The sequence below is a fragment of the Hibiscus syriacus genome, unplaced genomic scaffold (genome assembly GCF_006381635.1).
Source record: "Hibiscus syriacus cultivar Baekdansim isolate YM2019G1 unplaced genomic scaffold, ASM638163v2 tig00110831_pilon, whole genome shotgun sequence".
NCBI classification, from domain to species: Eukaryota; Viridiplantae; Streptophyta; class Magnoliopsida; order Malvales; family Malvaceae; genus Hibiscus; species Hibiscus syriacus.
This window is the reverse complement of record NW_024062882.1, coordinates 4,863,341-4,890,530: the sequence shown is the minus strand read 5'-3', so window position 1 is coordinate 4,890,530 and position 27,190 is coordinate 4,863,341. Positions and strand designations below refer to the sequence as shown.

Genomic DNA, 27,190 nt, shown 5'->3' with positions numbered 1-27,190 from the left:
TTCGACTATAGAGTGTTGTTTTGTTGAGTCTATACACTATTAAAAGTTACAAATGATCACCCGATTAATCATTATGTTACAAACTCATCTTTTTCCGTTAAAAAATTATCGCTATTCTGAGCTGAACGTTAACCTGCTGACTGTGATATGATAAAATCTAATCCCAGAATCTCAAACAATTATCATATCTCAGCCATCATTAGACAACTACTAATTTTTTAACGAAAAAAACAAGTTTGGAACATGATAAATAGTTTTATGACTATTTTATAACGTTTAATAGTCTAGAGGCTTAATAAAATAACATTCTATAATCGGACTACCATTTTGTAACTTTTAATAGTCAAGAGACTTTATAAAGTAGTACAAGACTATTTGAGTTATTTTATTGTATGAGTAAATAAAATATTATTTTTATTTAATTATTGATATTTTATCTATTAATTGATTAATTGATGTCGATAAATATAAATTTTTGGCTATAAAAGGAGCTAACTCGTTTATAAGCAAAAAACACAAGTTTGTGCACGAGAAAAAAGAGTGAAGAGAACTATGGCACTTGTACCCACCAGCCTCAACCTCTGCCTGTACCGTCTTAACCCTAAGCAAACAATGATCCCTACCACAATTCGTCGTCAACAAGTTGTATCTGATCGGACAAGTTTCCATACCTGTTGTGCCGTGTCATCGAAGGCACAAGTTTCCGATCAGCCGAAAGAAGGAAGGCGTTTAGCGAATTATCAGCCAAGTATTTGGAACTACGATTTTCTTCAGTCCCTAAACAATGACCACGCCGTACGTTATTAGACCTCACACTGTCTCGTCACTCCCTTTGTTTCCTCGTTTACATAATCATGTCGTGTCGAATTCGCAGGACGTATTATACAGAGAGAGAGCATCGAAGTTAGAACAGGAAGTGAGGTTTCTTATTCATAATGAAGATGCAGAGCCGGTGAAGTTGCTCGAATTGATCGATGACATCCAACGGCTGGGGTTAGGGCATCATTTCGAGACGGATATCGATCGAGCCCTTCAGAAGTTCGTGTCTGAAGATGACGGTGGTGTTGCGACAGAGTGTAGTCTGCATGCTGCTGCTCTAAGATTCAGGCTCCTCAGGCAACATGGCTACTGGGTCTCTCAAGGTATAAGAGTTGATCATCATGCCAAAATCTTTAATCACATTCGGCTAAGCCGTTACGGATTTAGTCCCATGTACTCTAATTTGATCACATAATGCAGATGTCTTTAAAGCTTTCAAGGATAATAAGGGGAGTTTCAAGGAATGCCTTTACAAGGATGTCAAAGGAATGTTGAGTTTGTATGAAGCTTCACATCTCGCCTTTGAAGGAGAAGATCTAATGGAAGAAGCACTCCAGTTTTCTCGAATGCATCTCATGGATTTACATGGTATCAGAAATTTGGAAGAAGGTTTATTAGAACAGGTGATCCACGCACTCGAGCTCCCACTGCATCGACGAATGCTCAGGCTCGAAGCTCGGTGGTACATCGAGGCTTATGGCAGAAAGAATGTTACAAAACATAACCTACTTGAATTGGCCAAGCTGGATTTCAACATGGTGCAATCAACCCTTCAAGAAGATCTTCAAGAGATGACAAGGTGAGTAAATTCAGTTCTTCAAAGCATATTCTTTTCGCTTGCAGCTCTAACGGAGTCGCCTTTCGTAATGTTTGATTAGATGGTGGATCAGCATGGGGCTGACGAGCAAGTTGAATTTCGCAAGGGATAGGCTCATGGAATGCTTCTTTTGGTCTCTTGGAGTGGTTTCTGAACCCCAATTCAGGGATTGCAGAAAAAGTCTAACCAAAGTTGCCTCGTTGGTAACTATAATCGATGATGTTTACGATGTTTACGGAACTTTGGATGAACTCGAGTTGTTCACCGATGCTGTTCAAAGGTTTGAATCTTAATGTAATTCCGATCTTATTTGTCCCTTACTATTCAGTATTCTAATAACAAAATTTATTTCTGGACTTTCAGGTGGGATGTATGTGCAGGGAAAAATCTTCCAAAGTGTATGGAGCTATGCTTCCTTGCCCTTTACAACTCTGTTAATGAGATGGCATACGAAACTCTTAGAGATCACGGTGAAAACATCGCCCCGTACTTGGCAAAAGCGGTACGTAATCATTTTCTTAACCTATTGACAACGCACACAACCTATAAGCGCAACTGCTTGAATTTTTATTATTTTTCTTTCAGTGGGCTGATTTGTGCAAAGCATTCCTGCAAGAAGCAAAGTGGGCACACAGCAAATATGTTCCGACATTCGAAGACTATCTCGAAAATGCATGGATGTCTGTGTCTGGACATGCTTTTCTCGTCCACGCCTACTTCTTACAAAGCACAAACATAACCAGTGAGGCACTCGATTGCTTGGAACGTTACCACGATGTGCTTCGATGGCCATCGATGATTTTTCGACTCTGCAACGACTTGGGAACTTCGAAGTATGAACTCGAAAGAGGTGAAAGTGCAAACTCGATCGCATGCTATATGAAGGAAACTGGTTGCTCCGAGGCAGTGGCTCGACAACATGTAATTGATCTGATCGACGATTGCTGGAAAAAGATGAACAGGTTCCGGATCGATGGTTCACCATTTGCGAAAGAATTATTAGAAACATCGATTAATTTGGGTCGGATATCCCAATGCACATACCAGCATGGAGATGCACATGGATGTCCGGATAACCAATCTAAGAATAGAGTTCAATCGTTGATTGTTGACCCTATTTCAATAGACTAAAGAGCAATTTCATAAGATATGCATATTGAGCTTAATCAGCATATTGGATAATTAGGATCAGATAAAAGCTTAGATGATTGAGTAATTATGATTATATTATTGTTTTAGTATTTACTTATATGTTGATTATATATTTAGTGAATTTCTTTTTATAGAATATTTAGTGAGCTTTTTATTGTATTTGAAGGATACAATAATACTAGCTGGATATTAAATACATAAGAGATAAAATTTATGAGTGATTATGTGTACACTCTTAGAGGTGAAATAATATGTTAAGAATCAATCAAACATATTGTTAGAACAAAATCTATGAGGAAGTATGAATTTACTTCTTTAGAGTCGACTGATAATGAAGGTAAGTAGTTGAAAAACTTATTAACATGTATTTTACAGGGCGAAAAATCAATGGTTTTAATGATTATTGTTGAATAAATATTTTGATATAACAAATAAATAAATTGTAAAATTAATTTTTGGATTTAATTGAATTTATCAAAATTTCTCCAAAAATAATTCAAAGTCGAAATTAACTTGAAAAAATATGTTTTAAATATTTTCTAACTTAGTTGAACTTTTTTAAAAACATGTTCGACCGTTTTTCACGTTTTAAAGTCGAATTTCCAAAGATTTTTTTCTCAAATGATTGATCCCTTAGCAATAGGATCGATCCTTTAGACCAAAGGATCAATCCCTTGTAGAATGATCGATTCGTTGTATTCGAGTAAGTTTTGGATCGATCCCTTCAACAAAGGATTGATACCTAGAAGAAAAAGAACGATCCCTTCACCAAAAAGATCGATCCTTCGATGAAAAGGATCTATCCCTTCCCTTAAAAGATCGATCCTTTTCTTGCAACGGTCGAAATATTTGAAAAGGGATCGATCCCTTTCATCCAATGATCGATCCCATTAAATGTTATTTTTAGTTATAGATAACGACTATAATGGCTCTAAACGGCTCTAAACGGCTAGAATTCATAGAGAACGTATAACTTGTAGGTCAAAGCATCTCAAGGTCAATAAAAACTATATTGAACAAATATATCAATATTAAAGAAGTCATTTGTGCTTAATTTTTAATCTATTCTTTGTAACACATTTGTGACCTTGATTGTTTAATTTGTTCAAGTTTGATTTGGGTGAATGCTTATTGTTTGCTAACACCAATACGTCGGAATATCAAACGGTGATATTCCTTGTTAGCAAAAAATTTTCAATGGTAACAATATACATATTTATTAGGACATGAGTAGAGGTGGGTATATGGGCTACCCGCCTGTTTAGCCCGCGGGTTTTGACGGTGCGGGCTTAAACGTAACGGTTTAAAAAGCCTGCAATCATAAACGGTTTTGAATTCTAAGGCCCGCGGCCCGTTAAATAAAAATAATTTTAAATGCTTTAAATGTAATAAAAAATAATGTTCTAACTTGCTACACCTTTAAAAATGATCCAGTAACTTGAAAAGGAAGGTAGTACCATTAAAATAATAAATTTTATTTAAATTTTATTTTAAATAGCCTGAAATTATTATAAAATAATTTTTTTTAATTTTTTTAATCATTAATATATATATATATATATAACGATATATTTACTTAAACTCAAATTTAAAAAAAATAATATTCACTTATATCACCAAATTGAAAAACAAATAAATTATAAAACAATAACCAAATTATACTTTTATAAAACTCGATTATTCAATGTTATAATATGAAGACACAGAAGTATCTGCAATCAGAAATTCAAATAGAAAAATTCAACAAAGTCAAACATTATACAAATCTAACAAATTTTCTTTTGTAAAAGCCTTTAAAAGTTGAAAAGTATGTTTTCAATTTTTTTTACTTTTCTTTCTTATTTTTAATCCAAATATTATGTGTCATGTGATATATTATTAGAATATCATGTGACTTTTTATAATTAAAGAACGAAATGGATAACATACTTCATGAAAAAAATAAAGGTCAAAATTAAATTAAAAAATCTTTAAATACCAAAGTGATAATGATGTAAATTTTATAAGACTAAAAATACTATATAAGTCTTTTAATTTTTATTTTTTAAAATGAAGAATAATTTAATACATTGTAAATGAAAAAAATATCAAGCAGCGGTAGAATTATGACAAATGCCCTAATAAATTTAAGAACTACAATGGTCATAAGTAACATCATATTTATAGGTAATTTATTTTCTTTTTCTATAAAATTCTTTAAGTTTATTTTCTCTAAAATTTTATAAATTTTAAATTAAGCGGACTATTACGGGCTACCCGCGGGTTTAACGGTCTGGGATAAAAAGCCCGCAATTTAATCGAGTTTCAATTTTTGAGGCTCAAAACCCGCACGAGCCGCGAGTTAAACGGGTAGCGCGCGGGTTTTACCCCATATACCTACCTAGGTAACCCAATGATTGCAAAATGATTAAATAATTGTGGTAGAAAGCACCTGAACATTTGTGGGTAGAATTGGGAAAATAATAAAGGCGTGTGGATTATTGAGCTCAATAGGCACTCAGAATTTTACTTTAGGATATACGAAAAATGCTACAGTATTCACGGAATTCGTCATATTGACATGACGAGTTTCATGAGATATATTATTTTAATGGATCAGTCACGTGGGTCCTACTGCCCAAAATATATTTAATATATCCTACAGGACTTGTAATGCTCGTGTGACGAGTTTCAATAAAAAAAATAGTTTTTTAGAAATTTTTAAAAGCATTGTAAAAATATATATTATTTTAATGCTAAATGAACTCGTCACGTCGGTGTGACGAGTTCCAACGGGTATAATTTTGAATTTGTTAAATGTTGGATTGACCGTTGTTGAACGGTCAAGTTTTTTTTAAAAATCAATGGATGTGACGAGTTCTAACGGCTATTTTCAATTTGAAAAAAAACAAGTCATTTATAACCATTGGGTAGAGTAGTATAAATAGATGTTTGGGTTGGGTTGATTTCTCACTTGGAATCAAATATTCTATTGAGAGTAAAAACTTTTGTGTTGAAGATTTCGTGTTGAAATGACCTCAAGAGAATAAATGTTACGTCTTGATAATATTCATATTTCGTCGATCGAGTTGACTATGGTAAATTTAATTTGTTTGATTTCATTTTAGTTTTGACAAAATTATAGTATTAATAATAATTATATATGTAATTGTATTAAATAATTTATTTTCAAATTATAACAAGAAGAACGAGACATTCCTCATCGAGGAATGACGAATGAAGAGCCATATCAGCGGATAATGATATGTCTTTCACAATCTAGATCATGAAGCGACGTTTCTTCGTGAATTTAAAATGATGTCAGCACTGATATTGGTGTTGATTGAGCGTTGGAGGCCTGAAATGCATACGTTTCATTTTCTTTGTGGTGAAGTGATGATAACATTGGAAGATGTCTCGTATCAACATGGTGTTCCTATTAATAGTATGACATTGGTGCTTTATAACAATTATGCGCAAGTTGTTGTTATTTCAAATTTATTGGGAAATGAGGCTCTAGCCGATGTCATTGATGGGAGACGGATACATATGACGTGGTTGGAAAGAGAATTTAGAGTAGATAGACAATCAACGGAGCAAGAGATGATATATGCAGCTCGAGCATATCTTATGACGTTGATTGGAGGGATCTTGCTACTGAATAAATCGGGCAATTTGGTGCATACCAAATATCTTCAGGTATTAGAGGATTTCGCTATATGTAGCCAATATATAGTTGGGATTATACAATTTTTACTTTTTTTGTATTGTGAACTCTACAAGGCGACCATAATTGTTAGAAGAAAAAAAGCGGATGTAGCTGGTTGTTTATTTTTGCTACAATCATGGGCATGTTATCCTCTCCCGTTTTTTAAGCCTATTACATTCGCTCTTATAGAGTTTCCTCTCACCGCAAGGAAAATTCCTATATTTGAAGTTTTGATATTTTATAATATTTACTTAAATATTTTGAAAATAACAATAAATAATATGATTTTTAGATGGTGACACCGAATAACCGATACAAAGTTGTCGGGAGCAACCAAAGTAGATATCTGGATAAGAATTAATATTACCGGTAGACATGCGGTAAATTTTTATATTTTTTACATTAACTTTGAAATTGTAATATTAATTGTTTAATTATACTAACATAATACTTTTGACAGTTTAATTGGATGACTTATTATGAGTCGGATATCCAACGGTGTCTACAGCCAATGTTCTTTGAAGGAGTGGAGACATGGTGTACCGTAACACCATTGCTTCATTTCGCAATTGTTAATATCCATGTCGTCGATAGAGTTTTGCGACAATTTAGGTTTCATCAACCGATAGAAATGTCTATATTTAATATGGACGATTTGCATAAAATAGATGAGCATGGGAAACATAGGGAAGATTGAACGAAGAAGCATGATATATATTCATACAGCAATGGCAAAATAGACATTTACATTTTCCTAATTGTTCCGAGGTACAACCCAAAGATTTTGATTTCAATGTTTCTCCCTACCTCCAAAATTATGAAGCAAATGGAAAACCATACTTGACAACACTGGAGGATCGGTCCGAATGGGAAATAATGAAGGCAAAATATGCTAAAAAATCATCATCTTCATCAACATCTTCATCTTATGCTTCCACCAATTATTATCCATCGCAAGAAAGTTATGGTGGATATGGTGCATATCAACCATCGATGGAGAGTAGAGCAGCGTGTGAAGGAAGTTCATGGGATCAAGTGCCACATTCACAACAATTTTCTTCAGAACCGGAAGAAAGAGGTCCATGAGATCATCTTGTTCAATACGGATAATCTCAATCTCATGGCAATTTCGGTGTGCAATTTGAGGCGATGACGTCAAATATCTTGAATATGGTTATCATCCTCTTCATCATCATCAAGATGGACAGAACAATATCTTCATCATCTTTGCTAAATTCAGCAAGACTTTCACCGAACCGTCCAACAAGGTTATCATCACCATCACTTGCATGTGGTTCAGAGGGGCCTGCTTCTTCTGTTTTTCTAGTTGGTACTAATGAGGTCGGAATATCAATTGTATTCATGGTTTCGACGTACATCTCCACCATATTATTATTTGATGATTGATGAAGTCCAACCATAACAACAACATCGTCATCATCATCAAGCTGAACTTTTCCATATATAATTGGATTTGAGAAGATCAGGTGCCGATAACTTAAACATGAAACAGAAACCCCAAGTTTTCTGTCAATATTTTACTTCATTTGGCGATGAGATACATCTACAGGGAATATCATATTGATGGGTATGTGTGACTTAAACACAACACCAACACCAGTTTGTAGAATTTCGTCATTATAATGGACAACTGTAAAGAATTTATTGCTCATTGTTTGAAATGTATTTGGTTAGAATAAAAGAGTTTGTTGTGTAAGAGACTGAAGATGAAAGAAATGTGTTGTGTAAGATATGAAAATAGTGTTTTATTGCTCATTAAAATTATTGTTTGAAATAATATATATTTTGTATACAATGTTTTTAAAATTTTTAAAATAAAATTATTTTTTATTGAGACTCGTCACGCAGACATGACGAGTCTTATAAAATATATTAAATAAATTCAGATTGTGAGTCTCACGTGACACGAACTAGTAAAAAATATATCTTATAAAACTCATCACACTTACAATTTGAATTCCATGTACACTATAGCATTTATAGTAAATCTTAAAATAAATTTGTTATTACCTATTGGACTAAATAATCCACACATCACATGTTATATCCGTATAGTCAGTGACACTGACAACCGTCGGTGCAGTGTGAAACATGTGATGAATTTCGATTCCCGTACTACATTCAAATAATCAACAAGTACGTTTTTAAAGGTGGGACACAGCCTCATAAAAGCAAAAATAAATAAACAAAAAGATGAAAATGGCGTAGGCAAATGTACAAAAGAAATAGGGATAAAACACTGGTCTGTAAGACCATTATGGGATCCTTTCTCAGCGGCGGAAGTCAGGACTAGTGGGGCCATGACCCAAAAATGTAAAAAATTATAATATACTCTTAAAATTTTAAAAAAAATTAATTTGTCCCCTCAATTTTTTTTAAAAAAATTAGATTAAATTTAAAATTTTTAATGTTATTGATTAAACTCTTCCTCATAATTTTTAAAAAATTTCATTAAACTTCTCAAAATTTCAAGAATTTTTAGTTAGGCCCTAATTTATTTGGAAAGAAATGCAAACTAAACACTTTAAAATTAAAAAAAAAATTAAACCTTTAAACTTTTTTAAAGTTTTAAATTAGTCCGCAAACTCAAGTTCGGCCATTGTCCTTTCTGCCTTATCAAATCCATTAACATTTTTGCTATTGTTCCCTATAATTGCGTAGTGTAGCCATTGGACATAAAAGTTACGCATATGCTTCAAGTCCAACGACGCTAACTGTTGCTAAACCCACAAGGCCCAAAAACAAAGGTTCAACACCATTTCTAATATAATGTCAAAATTAGACTTCAACGTTTATCAAAATAATTATTTTATTCTTTATTTTTATAGCATTTAGACCCCCAACATTTTATTTTAGAACAAAAAGGCTCCTAACATTTGATGAATAGTCAATTTAACTCATAATCTTTTTTTTGGAGCATTTTGACTCATAATATTTTATTTTAGGGTAAAAAAATCTATTTTAGAGCATTAACCACTTATTAAATGATCTCTATTCATTAATGGGTCTTTTTAACCTAAAATGAAACATTGAAAGACAAAATATTTCAAAAAAAAAAAAAGAATAGACACCAAATTAACCATTTTAATAAATGTTAGAGATTAATTTTGACATTATAACTTCCATTTCCTATCGTTATGTTGATTTCATTTTAATCACTTACATTATCAATTTGTCATGAAATAGTCACTCAATTGGACTACCGTTGCATTGACGATGTGCCACGTCGTCAAAATTTGAAATCAAAGCAATAAAAAAATCCAATTCATTTCATTGTTTTGTAATCCGGATTTAAAAACAATGGGTTAAACGGTACTAGAATTTTGAAAAACTTGAGCAAAAGAGACTTTTACTTCCAGCTGAAATAGAGGCTAAAAATGGTACGTTAGGTCACATGGCCTCTAGGTTAATTTTCTCAACAAAACAATTGGGTGAATTGGTGATATTAATCTACATACCGGGAGACGTATGTGACGTTTATCATTTTGATTATGATGGTCCTTTATTCATTTTGATTATCATGGCCAATGTCAATTTAAGATGGTATGTGACGTTTAAGCAAAATAATACTCCTTCAAAGTTCAAACAAACTCCAAATAGTTCTGAGAAATTTCCCTTTCATGAACACATTCTGGGTAGGGATCTTGCAATTCTACGATTCGACACTTTCGGTTCCTTGATTTTTGCCATTTGAGTCTGCATTTTCCTACAAACTTTCTCCAATTCCATCACCCTCCATTGCATCTTTTGTACTTGTGCTTCAAGCTTTCCATTGTAAACTTCTTGTTCAATGCCTTCATCTTCCTTTGCCCTGCCTCCGACCCCAGTCAACCTATACGGCGAATCCGTGTAACTATTAGCGATGTTAATGCCCCGGTGTAAGTTCATAAGCTTCGACTGTTGCGAAACGAGAGCTTGGACGTGTGTTCTCGATGGAAATTTCATGTTTCGAGAAAGGTGTAGGCAAGCCTCACTGGAGAGTTTATCATAGTTCAATGCACAACATATCTTGATTTTTTCTTCTTCAGACAACTCTGCATGAACCTATTGGAAACCATATGTACACTGAAAATTATTATGGAGTGATGTATGATAATATATAAATGAGATCAAAGTCTACCTCCAGATAAACGTCCATGGCATGGTACAGTTCATCCGACAAATCCCGAGTAGAATCCGGTAAGGCCGTTACCAAAGCTACAAACTTCGACGATTTTAGGCAACGATCCGGAGCTACTTCTGTTATGTACATATCAATCAAGCTAGAAACCTTCTTCATTCGTATCGGAGATGATTCCGAGTCTCCTCTGCGTAGAAATGCCTTGAGTAACCTAAGAACAAGGTTCACATCATACCGATAACTTCTTCCGCACGGAGACGGAATTAGCAGATCATCTAATGTTGCTCGGTCCAATTGAGAACCTATCATACTCTCCAGCTTGTTCCTGCAGCTTCTCCTAGTGTTCGAACACCGCACCGGACGGATCACGCCGAACAAACTCTTGCACGAAATCGAACTCCGATCGAGAGTGTAAAACATATCAATCACAATTTCGAGAATTCTCCTTTTCTCATCCGATGAAACAGTATAAAACTTCGACTTCCAGTAATAGAATAGGAACCGACTGATTATCACATGATTGTGCTTCCGAGACACCATCGATTTCACCAATATTTCAATCGATTTCGTACTCAAAACAGAAAGGTCTTCAAACCACCAAGTTGCTCTAGAGAAGATCTGTTTCGAACTCGAAGTACGTCGACTATCGACCGAAGTCTGACACCCGGAGCTATCCGTGGAAGAAACAGATCCACAAGGAGTTGCTTCACCGGACATGGCCATCCTCACAACAAGTGTATCCAAGCATTTTTCGAGTATACCGGAAGACAGTGCAGCCTGCGGTGAATCTTGGTAATGTTTCAAAGCAACCAGAAGATCAGACCATGACCAGACACCGAGGTCATCGAGGGAATTCTGGGTTCTCTGTAATAGATTACAATTCCCTGGTACAAAGTTCGTCTCCATGAATCGAGCAACAAAATACATACCCGTCTCCAATATCAGCGAATACTTATTTCTCCGAGAAACAATGCAAAGGGAAAGAAAAATACAAAAATAAGAATGAAGATTGCAGAGAAACAAGCATATGTGTTGATAAGGACAGAAAAAGAGATATATAGGCAATTATAGAATAATACGAGGGAGGGACTATGAATATAAATATGTCAACCATAATTTCAGCGTAGGTATCAATATCAGTCAAATACATTTTCATCGTATTTCCATGAATAATCCTTTTATTTTAGTTCAAATAATCTAAAATTATAAATAATTAAGGATGTCGTTTAGGAAATAATTGAAATTGAAGATACAAAAGAATTCAATCAAATCACTCTAATGGGGCGAAACAAATTATTCTTTTACTCCAACTAAATCACTTTCGGTGGAGAATCTATAAATTCTTATGTAAATCCCAATTAAATCTTAGGTATGCATTGGTCTTAGACCGGGAATCCACCTCTGACCTAAGCTTTTTTGTACAAAAAAAAATTGGTTTAACACTGTGACAATAATTTTTTTTTATAAATCTAGAGTAGGTATAAGGCAGTATTTGTTTAAAGATAACTCTAAATCATTTAATATTGAGCACTCATGTACCTGATATTTTTTGTTTTTGAACTCGAGATCTCAAAGAATAATAACAATTTCTTTACCAGGGGCTTGGTTCGTATCTATCACAATAAAATTTTATCTTTATTTAACTTGAATTTTATAAATACTTTTATCTATTTTAAACTTAATTTGAAATGCTTAACTCTAATTAATCTAAATAAATATAATTTGCGATTTTTTTCATTTTTTATTAAAACAGAAAAATAATCAAATTATGTTTTCATATCTAATTATAATTGTCGATAAAAATACTCTGATGGATCTTTGAAAAAATAGTTGAAATGAGAGAGTGAAAACATTATTTTTTTTGAAGTAGGGTGGAGACTACAGTGAATGTGGGAAGTCGGTCAAAGCATATTACGTATTTCGAAAGACGATCGGAGCACCCGATATCTTCAACTCTTTATCTCCGATAACATCTGATGTTCTCATCTCTGACGTCTTTGGAAACCAACCATGATATCATAGTCAAGTATAACCGCATTAGAGAGAGAGAGGCCAATCATATTACTTCGATGATGAAATGCTTAAAGACATCAGATGTTTTAACTATCTTTTAAAAGACGTCAGATGTTCTAACCGATTTTTTGTATTCACTGTTACATTCATCTTATTAAAAAAATAAATTCTGAATCGCTATAATAAAGAAATTTATTTTTTTCAGTGCCCATCCAAGAAAATTTGCCTATAATTGTCATTTGTTATAAAAATATTATTTCAAAATGTAATTATATAATATGATTTTTCAACTGTTTCCATTTGCTGGAATTCCTTCCCTTTGGTGCCCTTTTTTTCGCTGCAAGTATCTAGACCCGTCCAATTGGGTTGATTAATAAATCCATTAAATTGAAAATAATTTTGGTTTGATTTGGGATTTTTTATGAACGAAAAATTATATCATATTATTTTTAATTAAGCAAAGATTATTACAAAATAGTATATATTCTGAATACTTTAAACCACTTGATAATAAACATTCAATCACCCTACTATAGTCGTTGATACTCGAACCCATATCCTTTAAGAAAAAACAACGATTCCTTGAACTGCTGACATAGCCGTCTCGACCATTATCGGGGCCCAAAACGAAAATTAAAAAAAAAGTCCTAAGCAATGGAGGCATAAGTAATTAATTTTAAAACTAAACGATAAAAAAACAATGTGCATAACTTTTACATAATAATAAGTTCATCAAAATTAAAAATCAGATATGATTTTAATTAGTAAGATAAAATTGGTTGGGATCTTTGTGAATTTAATCAGTGAGATTAAATAGAAAAAAAAGTTAAAGTTAATGAAGATTTGAAGAAGTTTAAGAGTTAATTTGGGAAGAAGAAACTGAGAACTAAATGAAGTGAGAGAAAAATGTTGAAGATGGGGTGGAGTCGTGGACTTTAAATTGGTTGACATTTATTTTTTTTTATTTTAAATTTTAAATTTTTTAAAATGTGGGGTCCCTCAAAGAGAGAATTCAGAGCCATCGCTCCGGCTGCTCTTGTTAGGAATCAAGTTTGACCACTGAAGTAAATTGGTTTGTACTTGTATTATATACATATTTTTTAAGGTTTTAGTTAACATAATGGATTCATATCTCTTGGATTCGCTATCGCTAATCATAATTGAGTATGATTGCAAATTGTATGTATTTGAAGTTGGAATTTGAATATGATAATTCATTCATTAAATTGGATTTATTTTTAGGATGGTTTTTAAATTGAGATCTTTGGTTTATCTTTCATCACGGGCATTAAGGCGTTGACGCACTACACTGAATTATTAATTATAAATCTAATAAAATAATACCATAAAACAATTTAGGAAATAATCATAGTTGGAAACTTAAGCTTTTAACACAGGGTACTACTAAATGTACCAATTCAAACAAATTTTTTAGCACCATTTACTAAACTTACCAATAAAATCATTATTTATAAAGCACCATTATGTTTTGTCTCCTTCACGTGGGACCTGGATTTGTCTCCTTTCTCTCATTCTTTTTTTTTCTTTACAAAATAAAATTAATTATTTTCATTTAACGCGAAAAGAATGAGATTTGCATTGAAACCCGGTTTGTCAGTTTAAGTACTCCTAAAATCGGATACTCGAAACATTCGGATCGAGATATAGACCGAGAAATCACCGACCCAGATTTGCACACCCCTAGCGCACATTGGTTTGAGTTTGGCGTGCGAAATTCCATCTCATCCATTGATTTTTGGCCATCGTGTTATTAACTGTTAGATGATCTGACTAATGTTAGAATATAAAAGTGACATTGCATTTGCATGAGAAGACTCATATATATGTTAGTCGTAAGGAAGAGTTAAATATTAATAACAAAAAATATATTCGATATTTTTTATATATTTTGAGTTAAATCAGAAAAAATTATGAATTGAGAATATATATATTAAAATAATAAAAAATAGTAGGTTCTGATTTGTTTAAATTATTTAAATTTCAAATTAATTTTATTTTTTTGTTACATATTAATTTTTTTTATTTAAATTTTCAGGTATCACAAATATTTTTAATCGAACAAATTTATAGCAGACTTTTGATCGAATAACACCCAACCCGTGCGTCACACATTAACATAACTCATTTGCCTATTTTTATTTCTTTACCACCCATACACCCTACACATTTATTAAAAAAAATAAAGAAATAAAAATGATGCCCTCTCTCTCCTTTTCTATTATTCTATTAAAAGCATTGGTATGTTTAGTAAAACATTTGGTACATTTAGACACACCCTTAACACATTATCACGGTTTAAAAATTTACTTTGTATTTATTTTTAGGATAAATTATATTGATGTTTTTTTTTATTTTCTATATCTTATTTTGATCATTGGTTTTGAAAAAAATATGTTTTAATCAGTTATACTATTAGTTCATTATATTTTAGTCACCGTGTCTTTAATTTCAACTTATTTAATAATGTGATACGTTAATAAAAAAAATTAATTAATAACAATAATCTCTAAACTTTTAAATCTATATTTTTCACTATCAACAAACAAAAAAAATCTCAAATCTATTTTTTTTAAATCTATAATCCTAATCATGACGGAACTACTTTTGTCCCGGGCGCCACTGACCTCTATTTTTTATTAAAACAATATATGAGAAAATATTAAATTAGCGCTCCAATTTCTAATTTATTTTGATTTTGCTCCCCTTATTCTCTATTGTTAATTATATATTGTCTCATTACTTTTATGATTAATTATACTTTGCCCCCCTTAAATTGGAATCATGGCTCTGTCTTTGATCTTAACCTTCAGACTTGCTACTATGGTCGTTGTCTCCGGTTATTGTTTGACCTCCATGTGTTTTACCAACATATAGTGATCACCCCAAGGCCACCCATCGTGCATGTTGCGCTCCAACTACCCGTCAATGTCAGCCTCCAACCTTTATCCTTGGTCCTCTGCTCGCTTTCTACCCGGCGTCTCCGGCACCCCTATCTCATTGTCAATCGGATCTCTATCCTTCAACTGCAGCAAACCTTCGTCCTATTTCACCCGACTAGCATCCCCTCCTTTGGGTTATTGTTTGTACTCATGCTGCTACGCTAGTGGTCTTATTTGATGTTGTAAGCACCAATTTTTTACCCAAATTAAAATAATAATAAAATAAAAAATAAAGGGACAAAAATCCCTTAGTACCCGGGACATTCAATGCCCCGGTTGTTGCTCCTACCCCACTCACTGTGCCACCAGCCCTGCCTGACACATACGCCACCAACCCTGTCATCCAACACTCCATCAACAACAAGCAATATCAATAATTTTTTTTATTTTTATTTTACGTGTAATGGGTATAAAAACCCCATAACTAAGCATTGTAGAGGGCTCCCTCCATTTTTCGAAAGCAATACCAAGCAAACATTTTGTTATTTTTCTACTCATTCCAATTAACAAAAACAAGAAAAAAAATGAAAATAAGAAAAGAATAGGAGTATACCTTGCGGTCGGACCTTTCACCGGCGTTAGGGACCTCCTGTGGCTAATCCGAACGGTGGGGAGGAGTGTACCAACGAGGTGAGCAACATATATTGAAACAGAGGCGATCCAACGGCGGACAGCGGCGGTAGAAGCATCGAAAGACAAAATGCTCTTGGCCCTTTTCGTGAAGTTGGGGACAGAATCTCACAAAACTAAGCCCTCGATTCGACCTCACGGTGCCAAGACGAGCAAACCCCTGAAATTTGGTGGCCATTGATCGTCAGAGACGACGGCGACCGACGGTCGACGCGACTGTCAGCGACGACACTCATCGCCAGTTTTCGAGAAAATAGAGAGAGTGCAGAGAGTTTGAGTGATGAGATAGGGTTAAGAGAAAAATGAGGAAAAAAAAAGAAAAGGGGTTTATAAATAATCGAGACAACGTCGTTTTGGGGCATTTAGGAGCTTTTTTTGGGCCTGAAGGTTCTAATCCCTTTCGCAGTCCTACCAAATTCCTCTATCTTGCATTTTGGTCACTATCATGCGATCTTTTCAAATTTCATGTCCTTATCTTGCTATTTTTCATTTTTATTTCTGAGTGTTAACTTGTTGATTTATTTGCTCTTAGGTCCCCAGACTTTGTCCGTGTGTTTGCATTCTTGTCACCGTGCTGAGGGACAAATCACGATGGTGGTCCCCCAAAGTTTGGTGTCTTACGTTTTGGCCCTAATTTAAGGGTTAATTCCTTTTTAGTCCCCCCTATCTTTACCGTTTATTTACAGTTTGGTCATTAATCTTCTCTTTGTTGTATTTATTTTGAATTTGGCATACTAATTTCATATATTTTTATTTTAGTCACTTATCCATATTTTATTTATCTTAATTGTAATATGTTTATTCTGTTTGTTTATGCTTTAGTCATCTCTTTACACTTTATTTATTTTAATTCTGATATGATGCTTCTGTTTATTTATATTTTAACCCATTTTATTTACATTTTGTTTATTTTAATTTTGATACATTGTTCCGCTTATTTACAATATGATCACTTGTTATGCTTCTTTCATTATTTCAAATTAACTACTGATTTTTTTATTTTATTGCATATTAACCATTGTTTATTTAATTTTATTTATTGTTATTATTATACAACCTTGTGGTGACTCGCCCCGGGATACGACTCACGTTATTTATGGTCCGGGTTAAATATTAAAAATTAATGCTAACATTTTATTTTTTATTGCTCTTTTATTTTTGTTATTTAATTTTATACACATTTAAATTCTTGTCGTTTGCTTTTTACTTAAATTCAGTCCTTTAATTTCATTACTTTAATTTACTATTTTTTATTATCTATTTTTACCCTTCATTTTTCTAGTACTTTAATTTTAGTCCTTTTATAATTTAATTATCTTTAATATTCTAATCCTTTTAATTTAGTCCTTGATGGATCACCCTTTTTTTAGATTTAGTCCATAATCTTTTAATTATTCGATTCATATTTAGTCATTAAATTAAGAGAATTATTAATTTGGTCATTGCTTTTGCTCGATGTTCCAATTTAATTATTCGAATTGCAATATTGATTAAAATTAATTTAAGTTAAAGTTAGAACCTCTACTTTAGGATAGATTTCACTCTAGTTTTTTAATTTAGGGAATAATTCGAGTTGGCCCTCGTCTAAATGCTCGAGGGACCCTATCGATTATTCAATTTAATAACAAATTAAAATTAAGTATGATTAATATTAGAGCTTAGATTTTTAGGTAAGAGCCCCTAGATTCTTTAATTTTCATAATTTGATACTTTAAGATAGAAAAAGCCTTAATCTATCCTTAGTTTAATTAGGATTAATAAAAAAATTATTGATTGCATTCTATTTTAAAACCCGAGGCAATGTTCACTTATTAGGAAATTAATCGTACATCTCCCGTAAGTATGTTTAGGGTTGACTTCTGGTGATTCTCGAAATAGGTCGATATCCTTTTCAAAATCACATTATGATTTCTAAAACGAGGCAATATTCGGTTATTAGACACAATAGTTGATCTCCCGCTTTTACGCTTGGGAGCGAATGCTATCGGTCTCAATAAACGAATACCCTTTTCAACTTTGCATCTGTAATGATTTTCAAATTAAATAAAGATTGAACTCGAAATTTCTAACTTTAAATATAGGGTAATCTACTAGGTACCAATTTTTGGATGCTTGTGGGGTGCTAATCCTTCCCCACGCGTAATGACTCCCGAATCTGATTTCTAGATTTTCATAGACCTTAAAACTTGGTATTTTGATAAAAATAAAATGTTTTATTAAAATCACCTTGTTTTTATAATGTTCCAATCGCACTTTAAATTATTGGTGGCGACTCCTCACATTTCGAAACACTTTTCAAAGAGAAAAACCCCTAGTCGATATCGGTCATTTCTCTGCCCGAGCGAAAAACGGTGTCGACAGATGTGCTATGCTACCATGCACGGGGCGGTGACGCAAATGGAATTGATGAGGTTGGGGGCTATTGGGATTTGGGCGAATGAAGATGAGAGTGTGAAGGAGTTAGAGTTTGGATAAGAGGTGTGCGATGACTAACGATGACCGCAGTAACATCAAGGATGATGGTTAGTGTTAGAGAGAAGTTTGTAAAGATTTTGGAGTTTTTTGTTTAAAGAATGTGGAAAAAAAATAATGATCTTAAAATTCATATCTTAAATTAGAAATTAACATTTTTTACTATTATGTTCGTTGACTAAACTATAATGAATCGATAACATAATTGACCAAATTTTTATTCTCTCAAATTCGATAACCAAAATGAAACCTCTATGACCAATGTAAGGGAAAGAGGATCCCTGTCTTCCTTGTGATCCCTCGAAAATAGCCCTCCAAACTACCATTCAGGACGATGAAGAAACCTAGACTTAGTAATGCATCGATCCTTCCATCTATTCTATAAATTGTTGGGGCAACCCAAAAGGCTTTTTTGCAGATCAATCTTCAATGCACGTGTGGATGATAATGTAATTCTTTCATAATCACTCATAAGCCCCGGAGCAAACAATATGTTTTCTGAAATTGGACTGTGACTTTAATGATAGTTTCGTAGACTATAAAGCATCAGGAAATTGGACGATAGTCTCTAATACTTCTAGAATTGGTCTTATTAAGGACCTTTGTAATTATAGTAGAATTGAGAGGTGGATTCATTCAAGCAGCCGGAAAATAGAACTCAAGTCTTTGTCTACAACCTCTCATGCCATCTTGAAGAAATGAGCTGTATAACCATCAAGTCTCCTTCGGATCTTCTTCCTGATCAAAGTTTTCGGAGGAGATTCTTCACCTATCAAGGTTTTTATAGTCTTCGGAGGTCTTCGGAATTCTATGTCCTCCAAACAACCAGGGTCGGTCCTGACTATTTTTTTAACTTGGGACCAAATTATAAAAGTGGGCCCCTAATTCAAAATAAATTTAAGAAATATGTAATATAAAATTTCTATTATGATTTAATTTATTAAATTAAACAAATAAAAATTCGTTACAATATCAAAAATATCAACAACAAAAAATATTTAAGCATACAAATACTTATAAAAATATTGTCTGCGTGCATTTCTTGATGCAAAATCATTGATGATAGTATCAATATCAATACTTTCCAACAATTTTGTCTCAATGCATAACATAGCATTTGAAAATAAAAGAATGATCTTATCAAGAATTTAAAAATATATAAATATCAAACGAAAGAATTTGGAAATATGATCTTACCTAGAATTTTAAGAACAATATTCAATATGATTCAAGCATCGCATTTGACTATAAATAATTGTAACTTTGTGCTTCGTGTTTGTGAAAAATATGAAAAATTAAAAGGTGAGAGTAACAATTTTCATAGGAATTTTTAAATATGGATGAGAAACGAAGCATGTTAATTAAACTTAATTTTTTTTCCTTTCGTTGAATTTTGAGGAGAAAAAAACGTTAATAAAATTTTTCATTGATATGAAAAATTGAGAAAGAAATTTGATGCATTGATTGTGGGAATTTGAAGAGACCAACATGAAAGAAATTCAATTGGATTCTTATTGAATTTTAGAAAATAAATATTGAATTAGGATTTTATGGGAATTAGAAGAACGATTTATTAACCTTAATAAACTTATGGGTCTCATTATTTTATTTTATAGTCTTTTTTTAATTTATTGTTAAAAAATAAAATATATGATACTAAAATTTCCTTTTAATTTATGGGTCTTAGGAGGGCGCCCCTCCTATCCTGGCCCAGAGCCGACCCTGCAAACAACTAGTCACTTGATATGGCTGCTATCAATTACATCACTAATAAAGTTTGTTGTATAATGATTAGGTCTATTAAATTTGCCGACCTACAAATAATAATCATGAACCTAGACATGACACTAACACTAAGGATGCGTGTATAAATTATTATGCAAAATTGAGGAGTCTTTCTCTCTCCCCCTTCGATCTCTTTCTATAAATTTATCGATGACAACATCTTCCTTTATCTCCTTCACATAATTTAACCACATATTGAAATTCTTTGTCCAAATCAAAAAAATGAACCGCCTACAATCACACAACCTCTTTTTTCTCTCTCTCTCTCATTACAATGACCAAGGGCCTTGCATCCATCCTGAGCAAAGAGATTTTTACTTAATCTCACTATCTTCAATTGGCTTCACCAATAGAATTTTTGGCAATTTTTGAATGAGCTCAAGAGTGGGGACAATGAATATTACTATCTTCATTTGGCTTTTGGGACCACCACGGCCAATGAATATTGCTATCTTCATTTGCCTTTTGGGACCGCCACCGCCATTCTCTTTGCCCCTTCTCAAATTCAACAATTAATATATATATATATATATTGTATATCTCACTGAGCTTTTACGCCATGCAGTGAAGCAACATTTTTTTTTTGTGTGGTAGATATGAATTGGAATTCCCTCGAGGGTTAGGATTGTGTCAAGTTGCAGCATCCTAAACCCTAATTATTCTCAACAGTCCACATTTAATGTCATTGGTTATGTAGATTCTTCTATGTCAGGCTTGGTTTCTCATTAAATGCCCACATACGTGTCGAGGGCCCCAACTCTGTCATGTGGCTCTCAACATCAATTTCTACAATTACAATCCATTGGCCAATTCTATAATCACTAGATATTTGTGTTGGCACTGGAGCTCCATGCTCTACAAATTATTTTGCATTTTAATAAATATTTAAATTTATTGAGAGAAACATTAAGATTATGACTGTGGTAGGCGATTTACCTCCTTAATTTATATTAAGAGTCAGAATCAATTGTTTTCGAAGAGAGTATAGAAGGCTTCTAGCTAGAGAATCGTGGTGGAAAATATGAATAGCCCCTTTAGTTTTGTATGATAATTTATATATTCACCCTCAATATTGATGTTATACCTTGAGTTATTATGAGTATTAGTAGGTTGATAAAGTATGTGAATAATCACCTGGAAGTGGATTTGGTGTTGATAGATCTCTTGAGTTTGCCAATGATGTTATCAACTGTTTATAGGTATGACAAACAAGTACAATTTTATGAATTTCATACCGCACTCGCTCCAATTGAGACTGGATGATTATAAGTTTAGTGAGTAGTAAAAGGGTGTAAATGTAAAAAGTCATGCTTCTGGTGGATAGTGGGTAGATGATGGGTTCGAGACCTTAGCCGCCCCACATCCGCTCGTCTCACATCTGCCCGCCCAATAACTACCCACCATATAAATTTTACATCATTATGAATTTAGGTATAATTTTAGAGACTATTATGCAAATCTTAAGATTTTATAGGACATAACTTGTAATTTAACCAAATGTTAGGGTATAAATATTTTTAGAATTAAAGACTGTCTATTATATAATTTGTGAGGTTGCTGTCAGGCGGGTACAAGATGGGTGGTGGGTAACCAGTTGGGTAGTGAGTGTGGGGTGGATTTGAGAATATACCCGTATGAACAGGTGTGAATTTAAAAATTTACCAATCACTAGCGATGGGTATGTAGTGGATACAAAATTTCACCCCGCCGATTTACTATCCCTAACTGTTTATGATTGAGCGATGGATATATAACCCCAAAGGATTTGATAGGCATGAGAGTTTTTGCTCACATATAAGTATCTTTGAAGGTATAATATTTGGGAGAACTTATCGCTTTTGAAGGAACATCTTCAGAGGTATAACATTTGTCCTACTTATTTATGCTCGATCAAAAGTTTCAAATAAATGTCGAGTTATAAAATATGACTTATGAGTTATCAATAGGATTGATTCAAGTGATAAGCAACTAGATATCGTTTAAATAAGGTTTTAGGTTCAAGTTGTATATGCAGAAAATTTCGTTGGGAGACTCACTCACCAAAACTACGTGTGTGACCTGAGTCAGTCCAGATTAATCAAGATATAAACTTGGAACTGGAGGGCAACACAAAAAATATAACTCATGAGTTCAATTAACTTAAATTTTTTTGACATGAATCAACTCGATTAAATATTCATCACTGAATGTTAGGGGTGAATTATTTTGTAATTTTTTTCTAACGAAACCAAGATCAAATAATTTTTCTAATCAATGTAACAAAAACAAATCACTTTCAACATCATTTACTTCACAAATCTAACCCCACTCCCATCTCTCGTCCATGTGTGTGTGTATATATAAGTAATCCACCTCTCCATCCTTTCATGTTCAAACCAATCCAGAACCTTCTCTCCTTCTCCTCCCAATTCGACTCCAACGCCACATAAATGAAGTTCTTCCAAGAATTAGCTTCATGTTATCGCCCACCTACATCAGCCTCGCCGTCACATGAAGATGAGTATGAGGCTCTTCACGCGGTGACTCCTCTCCCCTCCGGTCGCCGCCATGCGAAACGCTCGAACAAGTCGGGATTTTGTGGCTCCGCCTCTTCTGCAGCTCGACATTGGAGACCGGTTCTCCAGGTTATCCGGGAAGACGGCGTCGTATTGGGTTCGGAATCTAGGAATAAGATTGATGAAAAAAGGAGTCACGGTGAAAACAAGTTCAAGTCTCACAGGGTTAGCCGTAATGAGAATTCCTTCTATTCTAGGTTGGTTAATATTTATTTTATGATATATTTGTTTTTTTTCTAAATTTAACTAATTATATTATTTTGTGATTTTCAGGAATGATTATAATAGTGAGACGATGAGTATACCAGCGTTCTCTCCCACACCCTTTTGATCAGCTTATGCTTCTCCTTTTTGGGATCAAATGTACGTAAATGAAAATATTTTCTATATGTAAAATTATATTTCTATAAATTTATTCAACAAGTGATTATATAAAATTATAAAAAAAAACCCTTCTAAAATAATATTAATAATAAAAATCGGGTCTAGTTTTAATTTTGAGTTCGAATCTAGAATAAATAAATTATTATTTTATTTTAAATCAAAATTGAGTTGAATTAAATTAAATTAAATTCATATCGAGTTAAAAGTAGGATAGATGAAATTTTATCCTGTTATTATCCTTATGCATGACTTGTATCTCTTACACCCAAATAAAGGAAAAGAGAATTCAACATGCATCATTCATGTTTAAGAACTACTCGCGCTTGAAAAGAAATACATCATGAATTTAAATTAAAATCTTAAAATATACATTTAATCTCATTATGCTTATTACTTTAAATTAGGGGTGTCAATTTTTTTATACATTAATCTCAACATCTAGGGTGAGCGTTCGATTGAGTCGAGTCAAAAAATTTCGAGTTTTTGAGTTGACGAGTCCTATTTCATAACTCGGAGTTGACTTGAAATTTTTTCGAGTCGAGTCAAATTGGTTCAAATTTTTGAGTTTTTATTTAAATTTAATTATAAATATTTATAATATTATGGCATTATTTCATTCTAATTTAAATGGTATTTTATAACCATATACACAATATATATATATATATATATATTCGTATTTTCTCCATATGTGATTTATATATACCATATAAAATCGAGAGACTCGATTCAAAACTTAGACTCAAACATGAAAATTAATCTATTAATTACTAAAAACTTCGAGTTATTAGGGTTGCGTTTTACAACTCGGTTTGAACTTGAATTTTTTTCAAGTCGAGTCAAAAAATTGACTTTTCGAGTCGAATCAAGTTTTACTCACTCTATCAAGTGTTGAGATACTATGAAAAATAATAAAATGTGGTAAAAAAAAGTAAGATGATATCTTTCATTTTTAAATTTATTAATTTTGTTCTCGAATTCAACTACCAGTGTTGAAGTAGTATAAATAATAAATTTAACATTTTAATAAATAATATTTCAAACTTAACTGGCTATTAATAAATATTTTAAACTTAATCGACAGTTAATACGAGGGATCTTTGCCGATGGTTTAAACCCCACGAGGGCCAGAACCAAGCAACCACCTCCATCTCGACGAGTGACATGGCAAACATACCTCTGGCTCCACTCACAAAATATTCCATCACCGGTTCACTAACCCTACATCTATCTGATTAACTCCTTAATCCATAATTATTAAATTAATTCACTCGTAATATAATGATAAACATATTGAATTGCATTACCGATTCATGCACATTTTTTATTGATTGTAATACTATTCTAAGCCTTCGTCCTATCTAATTTGGATCGATTCGGGTCGCACATCTGATTTTAGTGAGTGAATCTTCCGGTGGAGATTTTTTTACATATACAATGACTCGAACCTGAAACATTGCTTAAATGATATCAAACTGCTTACACCTTGAATCATCCTATTAATATAAACATATGATTTTAAATCAAGAGTATTCCAGTTTGTAATACCATCCATATTCATAACTAAACCCCAAACCACGCCACATACAGCAACCTAAACCAATTTTCAAACTCTACTAACCCAAAACTAAAAAGCTAAACCCTAAAATCTAGAGCTTTGAGCTAGAGTTCTAAAATATTGAGCTTTGGGCACAAATTTGGAAACATTGCAAAGGCTCATATTTCATTGTCTTCTAAATGGCCTTCACGTGCAATCGTCACTAATTCACTAACCCTATTTTTCCCCATGGATCCCCAAATGGCAAAATCCAACCCAACCTCCCACCAAACTCGGTAACTCACCTCCCATTGTATTAAACTCACAATGAAACAAGGACCATATCAAAAATCCTATCTTCTCACACAACCGAACAAAAACAGGGACAGACCCTGCTTTCAGATTTGCAGCTTCTTGTTCTTTGCATGGTAAAAAAACAATAAAAATTATGTGTTATGTGGGGAAAGCAACAAAGATCTTCATCTTCGTAGTTACGGTGTTAGTGGTTTCGGGTCTTGTATTGGGATTCGGGCTGCTTCGTCACGGCCACCGTAAGTCGCTTTCGAAAAAGTGCGACGGCGACTCTTGCGGCCCTCCACCCAATGTCTTCCCTAACGCAGCACCTTTTTCTTCCTCTTCCTCTTATAGCCCGCCTTCGCCGGCCGTTGGCTCTAACCAGCCTAGCCCTTACCCACCACCCAGCCCACCAGCCGTTGAGGAGGCTACTCCTACACCTCCACCGCCTGTCACTGACCCAAATCCTCCTCTGACGCAACTTCCTCCTCCTGCTGCTGCTCCTCCACCTCCTGTTTCGAGTACGGTGTTGCCGGTGCCACCCTACAATCAGCCGACTCCGATACTGGTGGCTCCTGGTCCTGTCGGACAATAACAACTTTACAGAAACGACTTGAAATGTGATCCGATCTCTGAGCGCATGAGGTTAGCAACAACCCCACGGTACATGTTCCTGTGCATGCTTAGCACAGCTGGTTACTTTCCATTTTTTGTTTTAAAGAAAAGCAGATTCAGAAATTTAATGATGAGGTTTACAATTTTAATTTTTTCTTAAAAATAATAGATGTGTAAAAAAATTTATTTTTTTTATATTTTTTTTAATATATCATACTAAATTTCATTGTTTTTCCCTAACTAATTAATGGATGCTCTCCCCCTAGGGCTGAGTGCATCCGCCCCCTATTGTATAGTGATGGGATGATGATTGATGAGATTTGGATTGGAATTTTCGCTTTTTTTTACTGATATTTAGAATTTTTGTGTAATTTTTTTTACATAATTGTGTGCTGTGCTGTGCTGTAACTGAAGATAGGATTATACTGAACTGAATTGTAGGTTAAATGTTATCTTCAAATTGTGGGTCAAATGTCCTGTCTTGACAAATTGTAGGTAAAATGTTTTGTATGGGAAATTAACCAAATTCTGAGTAAGTCATTGTACCGCATAATTTATTTCTTAAAAATAAGGACAAACCCTATTGCGTACTGTCGAACTTTAAGTGTTATATCACTACACTTTTGATTTTGTCAATTATAGTATAAAATTTTAATTTTCGTTTCAATTATACCACTGGATCATTAAATCATTAACAGTCACGTCGGTAGCCACGTCATCATGTCGTTAACAATTTAATGGTTTAGTAGTATAATTGAAATGAAAGTTAAAGTTCAGTGCTATAATTGAAAAAAATTGAAAGTTCAATAGTATAAATGATATAATGCCTGAAGTTTGGGGGTATCTGATGTAGTTTACCTTAAAAATAGTTATGTTTTCAAATTGTAAATACTAGTTATGATGCAGTTATTAGATTAAGTTGCGGTTGCAATTTAATAATATGTTCTTTAGTTACAATGTGTCACCGTTCGTTTCCCCGGTGAAGACAAAGCTATGACCGTGTTGCCACCGGTATAAGTATCGATTGGTCTACTCGTCGAGCAGGAGTCGTAGTTTGCCATCGTCACTTCGAGCACATCGTGGTTCGAGGTTTACCAGAAAACTGCAGGTTATACAACAAGCATGTTCAATTAAAAAGCATTATTGATGCATAATGAAAGGAAGAAGCATAGTAATGTGACTTATTCAGATTGTCGCCTACTGAAAAAATTTGGGGTTGAGCCTGAGTTTCGAGGTCGGTGCTTGAATCCCGGCTTCCGTTGGGAACTCCAACTCTGTGATCAGCCGCCATTGCTAACTGTGCGGCAGCCAAACATACTAATAATGCT

The 27,190-nt window shown here is 33.4% G+C and overlaps 3 protein-coding genes across 4 annotated transcripts; 2 read left to right on the top strand and 1 right to left on the bottom strand.

The window, feature by feature from the left end:
* Window positions 1-536: 536 nt before the first annotated feature.
* On the top strand, window positions 537-2,774 carry LOC120142667 (probable terpene synthase 12). Its single transcript, XM_039157193.1, has 6 exons — window positions 537-795; window positions 875-1,142; window positions 1,240-1,618; window positions 1,698-1,916; window positions 2,000-2,138; window positions 2,222-2,774. Exons 1-6 carry the CDS (start codon window positions 553-555, stop codon window positions 2,765-2,767), a joined length of 1,794 nt encoding a protein of 597 aa, XP_039013124.1. The 5' UTR covers window positions 537-552; the 3' UTR covers window positions 2,768-2,774.
* Window positions 2,775-10,115: 7,341 nt separating this feature from the next.
* LOC120142697 (BTB/POZ domain-containing protein At3g22104-like) lies at window positions 10,116-11,579 on the bottom strand. Its single transcript, XM_039157215.1, has 2 exons — window positions 10,618-11,579; window positions 10,116-10,541 (listed from the first exon to the last, which is right to left on the bottom strand). The coding sequence occupies exons 1-2, from the start codon at window positions 11,542-11,544 to the stop codon at window positions 10,116-10,118; spliced, it is 1,353 nt and encodes a 450-aa protein (XP_039013146.1). The 5' UTR covers window positions 11,545-11,579.
* Window positions 11,580-22,843: 11,264 nt separating this feature from the next.
* LOC120142671 lies at window positions 22,844-26,334 on the top strand. 2 transcript variants are annotated; one of them, XR_005517872.1, is made up of 3 exons: window positions 22,844-23,229; window positions 23,306-23,395; window positions 24,501-26,334. XR_005517872.1 is itself a non-coding variant. In XM_039157198.1 (2 exons), the coding sequence occupies exons 1-2, from the start codon at window positions 22,907-22,909 to the stop codon at window positions 23,361-23,363; spliced, it is 381 nt and encodes a 126-aa protein (XP_039013129.1). In that variant the 5' UTR covers window positions 22,844-22,906; the 3' UTR covers window positions 23,364-23,455. The 2 variants fall into 2 exon arrangements, 1 of the variants encoding a protein (XP_039013129.1); XM_039157198.1 differs by lacking the exon at window positions 24,501-26,334 and having other exon boundaries at window positions 23,306-23,455.
* Window positions 26,335-27,190: the final 856 nt, after the last annotated feature.